General features: G+C 41.6%; 1 protein-coding gene across 3 annotated transcripts in view; it reads left to right on the forward strand.

Moving 5' to 3' along the window:
- The window catches only part of slc45a4.L (solute carrier family 45 member 4 L homeolog), a 63,602-nt gene that overhangs the window by 17,915 nt on the left and 33,595 nt on the right, over positions 1 to 12,092 (forward strand). For all 3 annotated transcript variants that reach the window (XM_018268288.2, XM_041566661.1, XM_018268290.2), the window contains exon 2: positions 11,183 to 11,812. In XM_018268288.2, the coding sequence (XP_018123777.1) occupies positions 11,575 to 11,812 (238 nt within the window). In that variant the 5' untranslated portion in view covers positions 11,183 to 11,574. The remainder of the gene's footprint in view (positions 1 to 11,182; positions 11,813 to 12,092) is intronic.

Raw genomic sequence — 12,092 nt, forward strand, 5'->3', positions numbered from 1 at the left:
CAGTTTTTGGTTTCATGTTTTTCTCTCTTGGTATTGACAGGCATATCTGAAATAGTTCTTCCTTTTTTAGCCCGACTTGACTTTTGGAAATGCATTGACTCCGTGTATAGTTGTATAATAGCAGCGCTCAGCCCCCCGGGGCAATAATAACTATTTCAGTATCAGACCATGACATTAACTATGTTCCCTGTTTTTCTTTTATGTAATATAGTTTATTATAGCTCAACACATGCCCAGAACATCACTCCTCTGTATATTTATAATTTGGGGAGGGAGCTGCCATATTGCCATTTTACTCACTTATTAACTGTTAGTATGATGTAGAGAGCAATGCTCTGATTCCATATGCAATTGGTTTTCCTTTTTTATTATTTGTGGTTTTTGAGTAACTAGGGTCCAAATTCCCCTAGTAACCATGGATTGATTTGAATAAGAGACTGGAATATGAATAGGAGGCCTGAATAGAAGGATCGGTAATAAAAAGTAGCAAAAGCAATACATTTGTAGCCTTACAGAGCATTTGTTTTTTAGATAGGGGTCAGCGACGCCCATTTGAAAGCTGCAAAGAGTCAGAAGAAAAAAGCAAATAACGATAAAAAAATAAATAATGAAAACCAATTGAAAAGTTGCTTAGAATTGGCCAATAAAAGTTTCCTTAAAGGCAAAACACCCCTTTAACTGATTTTGTGCCCAGAACATTCCTTCTCTAATAATTTATACCCTCCTACTGGAATATGGCAGCTCCCACCAATACGTATGAATACAACTATAAAGAATATATATCCTGTACAGCTTGGTGGATTTAATAATAGGTTATAACCCCAGCTGTCACTCTTCCTTTTGTTACAACCACCCCCCACCATGGAGCAATGAAAGGTTTATGTGTGTTGGAAAATAAAGGGTAAGTGAGCCAGCACTATGAATTTTTGATAAGTGGAACTTTCTGCTGAGCTGGCCGGGGATGTTCGGGTTCTGGAGGGTGACCTAATTCATGCGTCTCAGCTCCGACTTGTCATGGATACATTTACTGAGAGATCATAGAACAATATTGTACAGATAAAGTATAAATTATTCCCCAATGGGGTTGGGATTTCCTTTTATGCTCTCCCTGTGGGCACTGCTCAATGCAAACAAGTAGGATTCTCTGTGTCTCCCACCAGCTAAAACAACATTTTATGGAACTCTGTTTAGTTTAGAGGGGTCGGTATCTCTTTAAATCTTCCTTTAAATCCTCCTAAAGGGGGTCTGACTGCAAAGCACCATCCTCATTTTCACAGTTCCAGTTATCAGCAGGTTATCAAGGCATAAATCACGGGGCATAATCACATTCCTGCGCATTCCTCAAGGCGATCTATTCCGAAGGTTAAAGGAGGTGACTGCTGTTGTGCAAGGTGCAATAAAATGGAACATTCTAGCAGGCAGGATTCTCCGTGCTTAAAGGGGGGTATAAATCCCAAAATATCATTCTGCATAATGAAAGAAAACGTAAATCTAAACAACTTTCCAATATACATTCAGTAAAAATTACCTGTGGTTCTCCAGTTATTAGTAAATGCAATTGGCGCTGAAAGCAGTGCGTGTGCGGCCATTTAATGTACATACAATGCAGCAGCCTCACATCCCACGGCTTTTGCTACATTGTTGTGTTGAAGTGTATCTGTATATTCCAGCTGCTAAACAATAGAGCAGCAGAACGGATCTGTTTTATATGCAATTAATTCTGTGGTCCTGGGGGGTCACAGTGGTATTTTCCAGGGTCCGGGGGAAAGTCGTTGAAATGTGAAGTAAAGTTGAACAGGGCCCCCGAGTGTATGGGTTTCATGTAATCTAAAGCCTGGGAAAGTCAAGGTTACTGAAGGGCATAAAGGGAACCTTTTCTGTGACTTTAGAGACAGCAAATTATATTAACTCCATATCGTTTGGATGTTTTTCTTTTAAAGGACTGTGGCAAGTGGGGCAAATTCTTGCAAATCCACTGCTTTAAAGGGGTTGTTGACCTTTAAATTAACTGTTAGTATGATGTATGATATTCTGAGACAATTGGCAATTGCTTTTCATTTTTTATTTGTGATTTTTGAGTTATTTAGCTCTTTATTCAGCAGCTCTCCAGTTTGTAATTTCTGCCCATCGGGTTGCTAGGGTCCAAATTCCCCTAGCAACCATGCACTGATTTGAATAAGAGACTGGAATATGAATAGGAGAGGCCTGAATAGAAAGATGAGCAATGACAATAAATGTGTAGCCTTACAGAGCATTTGTTTTTAGATGGGGTCAGTGACCCCCCCATTTGAAAGCTGTACTCACACAGGCGCATGTAGGGGCCGAACACAGGTTGAGCGCAACATGCTGCATTTTTCCTGCGTTCGGCGCCTACATGCGCCTGTGTGAGTACAGCCCCATTAAAAAAAAAACTGAATGCGTCTACTCCTGCGCTCCCCTGTGGCTGAACGCATAAAACCGGAACACGGGAGCGCAGCTTCAAACGCTCATCTGTAAAAGCCCTAAAGGTGACTCTGTATTTAAGGGGAACTCAACCCCAAAACCATTATTTGCCTAATAAAAGAAAATATAATTCTAATCGGCTTCCCAATATACATTCTGTACACATTTCCGCCAATTAGTTTTTTTGTTGGAAAAAGTTGAAAAAAAAAAAAATCCATTTCTCCAGGTTTGTTTTTCCTGCATTGTTACAGGAGTCGGAAACAGCAGTGCAGAGAATAGAAAGACACAGATGCTTTCAATAGGAAATCCATTTAAAACCACTGAAAAAAACTGGAAAACTGAATGATTATTGGGAAATTGCTGAGAAGGAGATCTGCTAAGGTTGTATCTTTATTGGACAATAAATCCATTTATCTGCTGAACAGCCGCATAGGAAGCCCAACCACAATAATAATAATAATAATAATGTTGCCGTGTGATCTCCCCAGCAGGTTGGGACACGACGGTGCACATTGGAAATAGTACTGGGTTATCTGTAATGTTGGAAGGGCCCATAACTCTCAGCTCTCATATATATATCTAAGGCCAAGTATATCCGGAGAGAGGAACAGGGAAGCGTTTGTGCAGTTAGACAGATTGTGATACAATGTAACGCTGAGCATTTCCTATTGATTAAACCCAATAAAGTGTAAATAAAGGGCCACAGGCTTATAATAAACGTGTGTTCTGGCTGTAATTTTATTCATAGGTTGAGCTACTCCCTTTCCCTGGAGACTCTGTGCCAGCGGCTGGAGGGTTAATAAGCTTGTGCCTCTGATTCTGTGCTGCCTGTGCTCTCAGAATGATTTATTCGCGTTCCATGCAATTTGCTTTGCTCTGTGCGCACATGATAATAACTAATATAGTGTACAGATATGGGATCCGTTATCCGGAAACCCGATATCCAGAAAGCTTTTATAGTTTTAAAAAAACAGTATCTTGTACTTGATCCCTACTAACATATAATTAATCCTTATTAAAGGCAGAACCAGCCTATTGGGTTTATTTAATGTTTAAAGGGGTGGTTCACCTTTTACGTCAACTTATTTTATAGAATGGCTAATTCTAAGCAACGTTTCAGTTGGTCTTCTTTATTTATTTTCTATACATTTTTTATTATTTGCCTTTTTCTTTTGACTCTTTCCAGCTTTCAAAATGGGGTCACTGACCCTGTCTAAAAACAAATGCTTTGTAAGGCTACAAATTCATTGTTGTTGCTTTTTATTACTCGTCTTTCTATTCACACCTCTTCTAATTATATTCCAGTCTCTTATTCAAACCAGTGCATGGCTGCTAGGGGAATTTGGACCTTAGCCACCAGATTGCTGAAACTGCAAACTGGAGACCCGCTGAATAAAAAGCTAAACAATTCAAAAAAATGAAAACCAATTGCAAATGGTCTCAGAATATCATTCTCTACATCCTACTAACAGTTAACTTAAAGGGGAACAACATCTTTTAATGATTTTCTAGTAGACACAAGTATGAAGAGCCACATTACGGAAAGATCCGTTATCCGGGAAATGTTGGTAAACCTGTGTCCATCAATGCACCCCATTCCTTAGCAGCTGTGTCCCGTGGTCCCACCGTGATCTGAAAAGGCTATGGATATGCAACGTGCCAGTTCATTTGGTCCATGTTCTTGTACCCAATCAATGTTGAGGGCATTGCAGGCTACATGAACATAGTGTTTCTTCATTGGTTATAGTTTCAGTAGTTAGGACCAGCAGTGCAGAGGTGTAGAGACAGAATCTGCTTTTTATTTGCTGTTTTTTTTGGGTTTACATCCCCTTTAATGGCTGTGGTGCATAAATGATGACTCAGGCGTGAAGGTGAAGATGAACTGCGAGACAGATAATTACAGGATTTTATTTTTCCGTATTTGTACATGTCAGGGAATGCTCATCTGATACTGTCTAATTATATTTATTGTACCTCTGTCCTAAATAAACCCCTCCCACTCTCCGCCCCTAAACATAGACCCTTGATAAACCCCATAGCAAGCAATGGAAGGAACACAATACAGCTAAAAACAAAGTCCTCTTCCCAATCACATTCTGCTTTGTTTGTCCCTAGAGCCGGACCATCTGTGCGCAGGAGCAGCGGAGATTTATTCCCGGATGCTTTGCTGCAAAATAACATTATTTGGATCATTTTATCCCCTGCTCTTTTACTGCAAGATGCCCCCAAATGGTTTAATTATTTGCATTTGTTTTTGTAGAGCAAGAATAGAATCTCAGCTGCCATAAAGCAGGGCAGGACTGCTGCTTACAATGGGGATCAGATAGGATCTGTGCAGCCACTGGGACAGAATGTTCTGTTATACAGATAGCTAGAATCTCAGCTGCCATAAAGCAGGACAGGACTGCTGCTTACAATGGGGATCAGATAGGATCTGTGCAGCCATTGGGACAGAATGCTCTGTTATACAGATAGCTAGAATCTCAGCTGCCATAAAGCAGGACAGGACTGCTGCTTACAATGGGGATCAGATTGGATCTGTGCAGCCACTGGGACAGAATGTTCTGTTATACAGATAGCTAGAATCTCAGCTGCCATAAAGCAGGACAGGACTGCTGCTTACAATGGGGATCAGATAGGATCTGTGCAGCCACTGGGACAGAATGCTCTGTTATACAGATAGCTAGAATCTCAGCTGCCATAAAGCAGGACAGGACTGCTGCTTACAATGGGGATCAGATAGGATCTGTGCAGCCATTGGGACAGAATGCTCTGTTATACAGATAGCTAGAATCTCAGCTGCCATAAAGCAGGACAGGACTGCTGCTTACAATGGGGATCAGATTGGATCTGTGCAGCCACTGGGACAGAATGTTCTGTTATACAGATAGCTAGAATCTCAGCTGCCATAAAGCAGGACAGGACTGCTGCTTACAATGGGGATCAGATAGGATCTGTGCAGCCACTGGGACAGAATGCTCTGTTATACAGATAGCTAGAATCTCAGCTGCCATAAAGCAGGACAGGACTGCTGCTTACAATGGGGATCAGATAGGATCTGTGCAGCCATTGGGACAGAATGCTCTGTTATACAGATAGCTAGAATCTCAGCTGCCATAAAGCAGGACAGGACTGCTGCTTACAATGGGGATCAGATTGGATCTGTGCAGCCACTGGGACAGAATGCTCTGTTATACAGATAGCTAGAATCTCAGCTGCCATAAAGCAGGACAGGACTGCTGCTTACAATGGGGATCAGATAGGATCTGTGCAGCCACTGGGACAGAATGTTCTGTTATACAGATAGCTAGAATCTCAGCTGCCATAAAGCAGGACATGACTGCTGCTTACAAGCTTCTCTGCTTTACTTGATTATCATTATTCATGAGTGAGACAGCATGTTGGGAGTGCGTAAGTAAATTATATATTCTGATTTGCTAGAACCACACAGGCCATTTTATTTCACAAACTCAAGGACTGATTGAACGGTGCTGTTCCCTGGGCTGGATACAGAACATTAACCTTATATACCACTACAGTGTTCAGTGCCAGGTCCTTAAATCTTTTACAGGATTAGAGTCTTGAGTTCTGAATGTTCCCATTAAATGAGAATCGGTTGTTGGATGCAGGGTAATTACGGTGATTAGACTTATGTTGCTGGATATATTCCTTTTGTCTGTTTTTTGAAAGTCAGCACATTCCAGTTCTATTCTTGAGCCCTGGTGAATGCAATATGCAGGAATATTGGTGGATTAGTAAGGGATGGAAAGCTCATGGGAGGGTGTAGTGTATTGTGTGCCCAGAACATTCCTTCTCTGTATATTTGTATTTATACATATGGGAGGAGGTGCCATATTGATTCCCTTAGACAGTACAGTATGAGGGTATAGCTTATTGTGTGCCCAGAACATTCCTTCTCTGTATATTTGTATTTATACATATGGGAGGAGGTGCCATATTGATTCCCTTAGACAGTACAGTATGAGGGTATAGCTTATTGTGAGCCCAGAACATTCCTTCTCTGTATATTTGTATTTATACATATGGGAGGAGGAGGTGCCATATTGATTCCCTTAGACAGTACAGTATGAGGGTATAGCTTATTGTGTGCCCAGAACATTCCTTCTCTGTATATTTGTATTTATACATATGGGAGGAGGAGGTGCCATATTGATTCCCTTAGACAGTACAGTATGAGGGTATAGCTTATTGTGTGCCCAGAACATTCCTTCTCTGTATATTTGTATTTATACATATGGGAGGAGGTGCCATATTGATTTCATTAGACAGTACAGTATGAGGGTATAGCTCATTGTGTGCCCAGAACGTTTCTTCTCTGTATATTTGTATTTATACATATGGGTGGGAGCTGCCATATTGTTTCTCATGTGTGAGCTCATACTGTTTTTTTTTTCAATATATTTTGCCTATTCTGAGGGCATACACATACATAGAAATGCAAATATCCAGTAAAAGGCAGACTCTGTCCTTGTTATCTGGAAGGTAAACACTGATCTAAATATAGCTTATTTCTCCTTAATTATAGTAATTTAAAGGTCTGTTTTTTTGTCCTTTTTATGTTTTTGCAGACGGTTGGATTCACGTGTCACATGTGCATAATTAGCCTTGTTTTCCTGCATTTACTTTCTATACTTGTTCTTTCCGCTAATTGCCCTGTAGCGTGTCCCAATTAAATCGGGGCGACACTGCCAAACCGGTGAGAGCGATTTTTGAGTTAAACCTTTAAAGCAAAGAGCCTGATTATTTATTTATTTTCCATAATTTTCACGCTTTACTGAGCCTCGCATGGAAACCATTGTCTGTTCCATCATTGTCCCTTGCACAGCAATGATATGGCAAACTGCAGCACGACATGAGTTAAAGGAACAGTATCCCTCCCCCCCCTTTTCAACAACTCAATGACCATATTTTTGTTTTAATTCAGAAATGTTTTTTTTTTTTTATTTCTTGCACTTGAAAAGAAATTGAATTCATTTTCAAAATGCAACTTCCTGCTTCTGCCGAGTCACTGTTTGCAGAGGAGCGGGTAGTAAAACGAATTACTGGACAGTTGCTCCTTATCTCAAATCCTAACAAGTGCTGCAGCTTATGGTTTGTTTAGGGTAAGGCCACACTAAGCGATAGCGCGGCGATTTGACTCGCCGCGACTATTCGCCGCGACTTTTAATCCTCAATCGCTGGCGAAACTTTGGCGCTGGCGTCTATGGGAAATCGCGCAAAATCGCCAGCGTAAAAACACACGCGGCGATCTTTTTTCTATTGTCGCTCGAAATCGCCTAGCGAGGCGATTTCGAGCGACAATAGAAAAAAGATCGCCGCGTGTGTTTTTACGCAGCGATTCCCCATAGACGCCAGCGCCAAAGTTTCGCCAGCGATTGAGGATTAAAAGTCGCGGCGAATAGTCGCGGCGAGTCAAATCGCCGCGCTATCGCTTAGTGTGGCCTTACCCTTATATGTAGCTTCTGTTTAGTGAAATTATCCCGTTTTCAAGGAGAGTGGGGGAGGAGTTCTGGGGAAAACAAAGCAGTTTTCCATACTTTTATTAAGTCAAAGTCCAGTAAAGAAATAATGTTAAACTTAAAGTACAGGTATGAGATCCGTTATCTGGAAACTCATTATCCAAAAAGCTCCGAATTATGTGAAGAGCGGCTCCCATAGACTCCATTTTAATTAATGAATTCAAATTTTTTTGAAGTTATTTCCTTTTTCTGTGTAATAATAAAACAGTCGCTTGTACTTGATCCCAACTAAGATATAATTAATCCTTATTGAAGCAAAACCAGCCTATTGGGTTTAATTAGTGTTTAAATGATTTAAGTAGAGTTCAAGTATGGAGATCCAAATTATAGAAATATCCATTATCCAGAAAACCCCAGGTCCTGAACATTCAGCTTCCTGGGGTGTACGATCTACAGGGTCACATGTAGTATCCCAGAATGGGGTAACTGTCCTGGGCATCAGTCAGTGCAGGGTGAATTGGGCAAGTTGCATACCCTAAAGCTTTTCTCCCAGCACCTGTATGTGGACTTTGTGTGCTCCGGACAGCACCAGGGACAAGTGCATTTTTTTCTGGAGCAGTGTCTCATGCTACCTGATATTGTTATTATTCTTTATATAGGGCTGCATATAAGGGTGCACTTACCAATATTCTACATCAGTTCCTTCCCCAATGGAGCTTACACTCTAATGTCCCTATCACTTTCCCATCTTTCTGTGCCCCAGATGAGCTTACAGTCTGAGGTCCCCATCACTTTCCCATCATTCTGTGCCCCAGTGGAGCTTACAATCTAAGGTCTCTATCACTTCCCCATCATTCTGTGCCCCAGCGGAGCTTACAGTCTGAGGTCCCTATCACTTTCCCATCATTCTGTGCCCCAGTGGAGCTTACAGTCTGAGGTCCCTATCACTTTCGCATCATTCTGTGCCCCAGTGGAGCTTACAATCTAAGGTCTCTATCACTTTCCCATCATTCTGTGCCCCAGTGGAGCTTACAGTCTGAGGTCCCTATCACGTTCGCATCATTCTGTGCCCCAGTGGAGCTTACAATCTAAGGTCTCTATCACTTTCCCATCATTCCCTGCACCAGTAGAGCTTACAATCTAAGGTCTCTATGCCTTTCCCATCATTCTGTGCCCCAGTGGAGCTTACACTCTGAGGTCCCTATGACTTATTCACTTAGTAGTATCAGTTGTATGTTTTTGGGGTGTGGGAGAAACCCCGAGTGCCTGAGGGAATCCACTCAGACTTGGGGAGAACATATAAACTGCTTGCAGGCCATTGCCCTGGCTGGAATCAGTGCTACAAGGCCGCATGGCTAACCAACACCACGGTCTCCCACAGCCATTGTATTTCCTATTCCTAATAAAGGGGAATGGCTGCACTCAGGTTAAGAGGTTCCTAGTGGCACTGCCCTTACACCCCAACTCCTGGTTGACCCCTAGCCTGCATTTGGGCACCACATTTGCCTCAGCGCTGACCATTAAGCAGCAGGGAAACCAGAAACGCATGGAGGTCACATGACTTGGCAGCGGCTTTTATTACACAACAAACAGGACAATAGAGGAAGTCGTTGATTTCGCTTATTGTCAGGCCATATTTGATGTGCAAAATATGAACATCCGGAGCTCTGTGGGCCCCACTTCCCGCCGTAACTGGGCCCCGCTAATGGAGATATTGAAAATGTCATTTTATTTTTTTTGTAACCCTTTCCATGCTGCTTTTTGTTCTGTTCAGGCAGTATTCAATTAGACATTATCCACAAATGCAGAATCATGAGTTTCTCAGCTTCCAGCATCAATTTGCCTTTTGTTTAAAGGGGAGGTTCACCTTTGAGTTAACTTTTAGTATGTTATAGAATGGCCAATTCTAAGCACCTAGTCTTCATTATTTCATTTTTATAGTTTTTATTTTTATTTGCCTACTTCTTCTTCCAGCTTTCAAATGGGGGTCACTGACCCCATCTAAAAAACAAAGGCTCTGTAAGGCTACAAATGTATTGTTATTGCTACTTTTTATTACTCATCTGTCTATTCAGGCCTCTCCTATTCATATTCCAGTCTCTTATTCAAATCAGTGCATGCTTGCTAGGGGAATTTGGAACCTACAAACCAGATGGCTGAAATTACAAACTGGAGAGCTGCTGAATAAAAAGCTAAATAACTCAAAAACCACAAATAATAAAAAATGAAAACCAATTGCAAATTGTCTCAGAATATCCCTCTCTACATCATACTAACAGTTAATTTAAAGGTGAACAACCCCTTTAAAGGGGGGTTGAATTTGTAATCAATCCCACCTTTATTCCTTATTGGGTGTGTAATAAGTGAATATGGGGGAAGGGGCTGTACCTGTTAGATAGTGAGTAGTGTATGGAGCTGGGGGGCTGCACATTGGGTCTTAATTAATGGCTTCTGCTTCCAGCGGTTGGTTACATACATGCCATGCACCTACTTCTGCCTGTCTATGCATTAGAATCTAATATTCCCCCCAGATGAAAGGGGATCAGGGTGCATTGTCCTGTGTGAATGTAAATGAAGCCCCCCGCCCTTCCTCTGACGTCCCTTCCATGAATCCCCAGCTTCCTGCCCTCGGCACTTGGAAAGAATCATGTTTTTGGGGCAAAGCCGTTGTGCGTTTCTATGAGTCAGACGGGATTTCTGTGATGTTTATCACGTTCCCCACATATAGGGATTTTTTCCAGTAAGTTCTATATTTGGGGGGGTCAGTAGAAATGAAGTCATTTGGGTCGTGCCATTAGTCATAAAGGAAACTGAGAATAAAAACCTTCCCAATCCTTACGGTGCCTTTGAGAAGTCTTTGTGTCGACTCAGATAATCAGATAATTGGGCCGTGGGATTCTGTTAGACCAGAGTAGAAACACAATGAGACCTTAATGTAGGATGTAGCCAGTGAAATTCTTAAAAATGTATCCTTTATATACAAGAGCCATGAATATCCTGTAAATGATATCCTTATAAACGGTGCCTAGTGATGTCTTTGGATATATTCTGAGTTTAGAGATGTCATTTCTGTCACATGACTCCCTGAAACCTGTGTATTATAAAAAAAAAAGTACCCCCTGTTGCAAAATATAAGGAGGTCACCTCAGAGTTCCATGACCTGTATAAAAACACAAGGCCGTCTTTAACTTATTATATCCTTATATTTTATAAGAGGGGGCACTTTATTCACTCTCTGACTTTCCCCCTCTGTTTTACAGATTAATCAGCCACTCGATGGGGATTAAAAGTGGATCACCATTTTGTGTCGCCTTTCCCACCCGCAATAGCAAGACCAACAATTTTACCACTTCTTCTATAGAAACAATGAAACTGGTATTAGCTGAATGGCAATTATGGATTTTTAAATCTAGTTCACAGTAAAGCAAGCCATATGATTGCACCAAATAGCTTTTCTCTTGTACAGCGCGTATCTCACGTGCTCGCCAAGCTACGGAAACGCCCACCCCAACGCAGTGGAATACAAGTATTAATTGCATGAAGAATCTGCTGACGAAGCGGAACAAAAAGAGAAATCTTTATTTATCTTTCGAGATTTATAGTATTAATATTTATATAGAATCTACAAATATATATATCTATTTTTGTGGTGATGAAGATGGCCCCTCAGAATGCCGACTCCGAATCTATGCAAGTTCAGGAGCTCCAGCTGAGCAAGCTAAAGAATGAGGAGACCAAGGAGAACGAGAGCCGCGACGAAACCATCAGTGAGAGCTCCATTGACCGCATCCCAGTGAAGCTATGGGTGATGCACGGTGCTGTCATGTTCGGCAGAGAGTTTTGCTACGCCATGGAGACGGCTTTGGTGACCCCCGTTCTTTTGCAAATTGGTAAGTCTATACTTTTTGGTTCTGTGTATGAATTTTAGCGGCATGGTGCTAAATTGTATGATTGGTGATATTGTACCCCCAGGGCAAGCCAGTCCCTCAGATTAGAAAGATTTGATCTAACTATACCTTGAATGGATAGTGGTGAGGTTTTCACATGAGCTGATCGAATTCACTAATCGATTGGTGGGCCCAACTGGGCTAATTGCCCACCCAAGGTAAAAGATTGAATTATAACAGGGACTTGTGCAGACCTGTTGGGAGAGAGCCTCATCAATGGTTC

This window comes from Xenopus laevis, chromosome 6L (assembly GCF_017654675.1).
Source record: "Xenopus laevis strain J_2021 chromosome 6L, Xenopus_laevis_v10.1, whole genome shotgun sequence".
In the NCBI taxonomy this organism is placed as follows: domain Eukaryota; kingdom Metazoa; phylum Chordata; class Amphibia; order Anura; family Pipidae; genus Xenopus; species Xenopus laevis.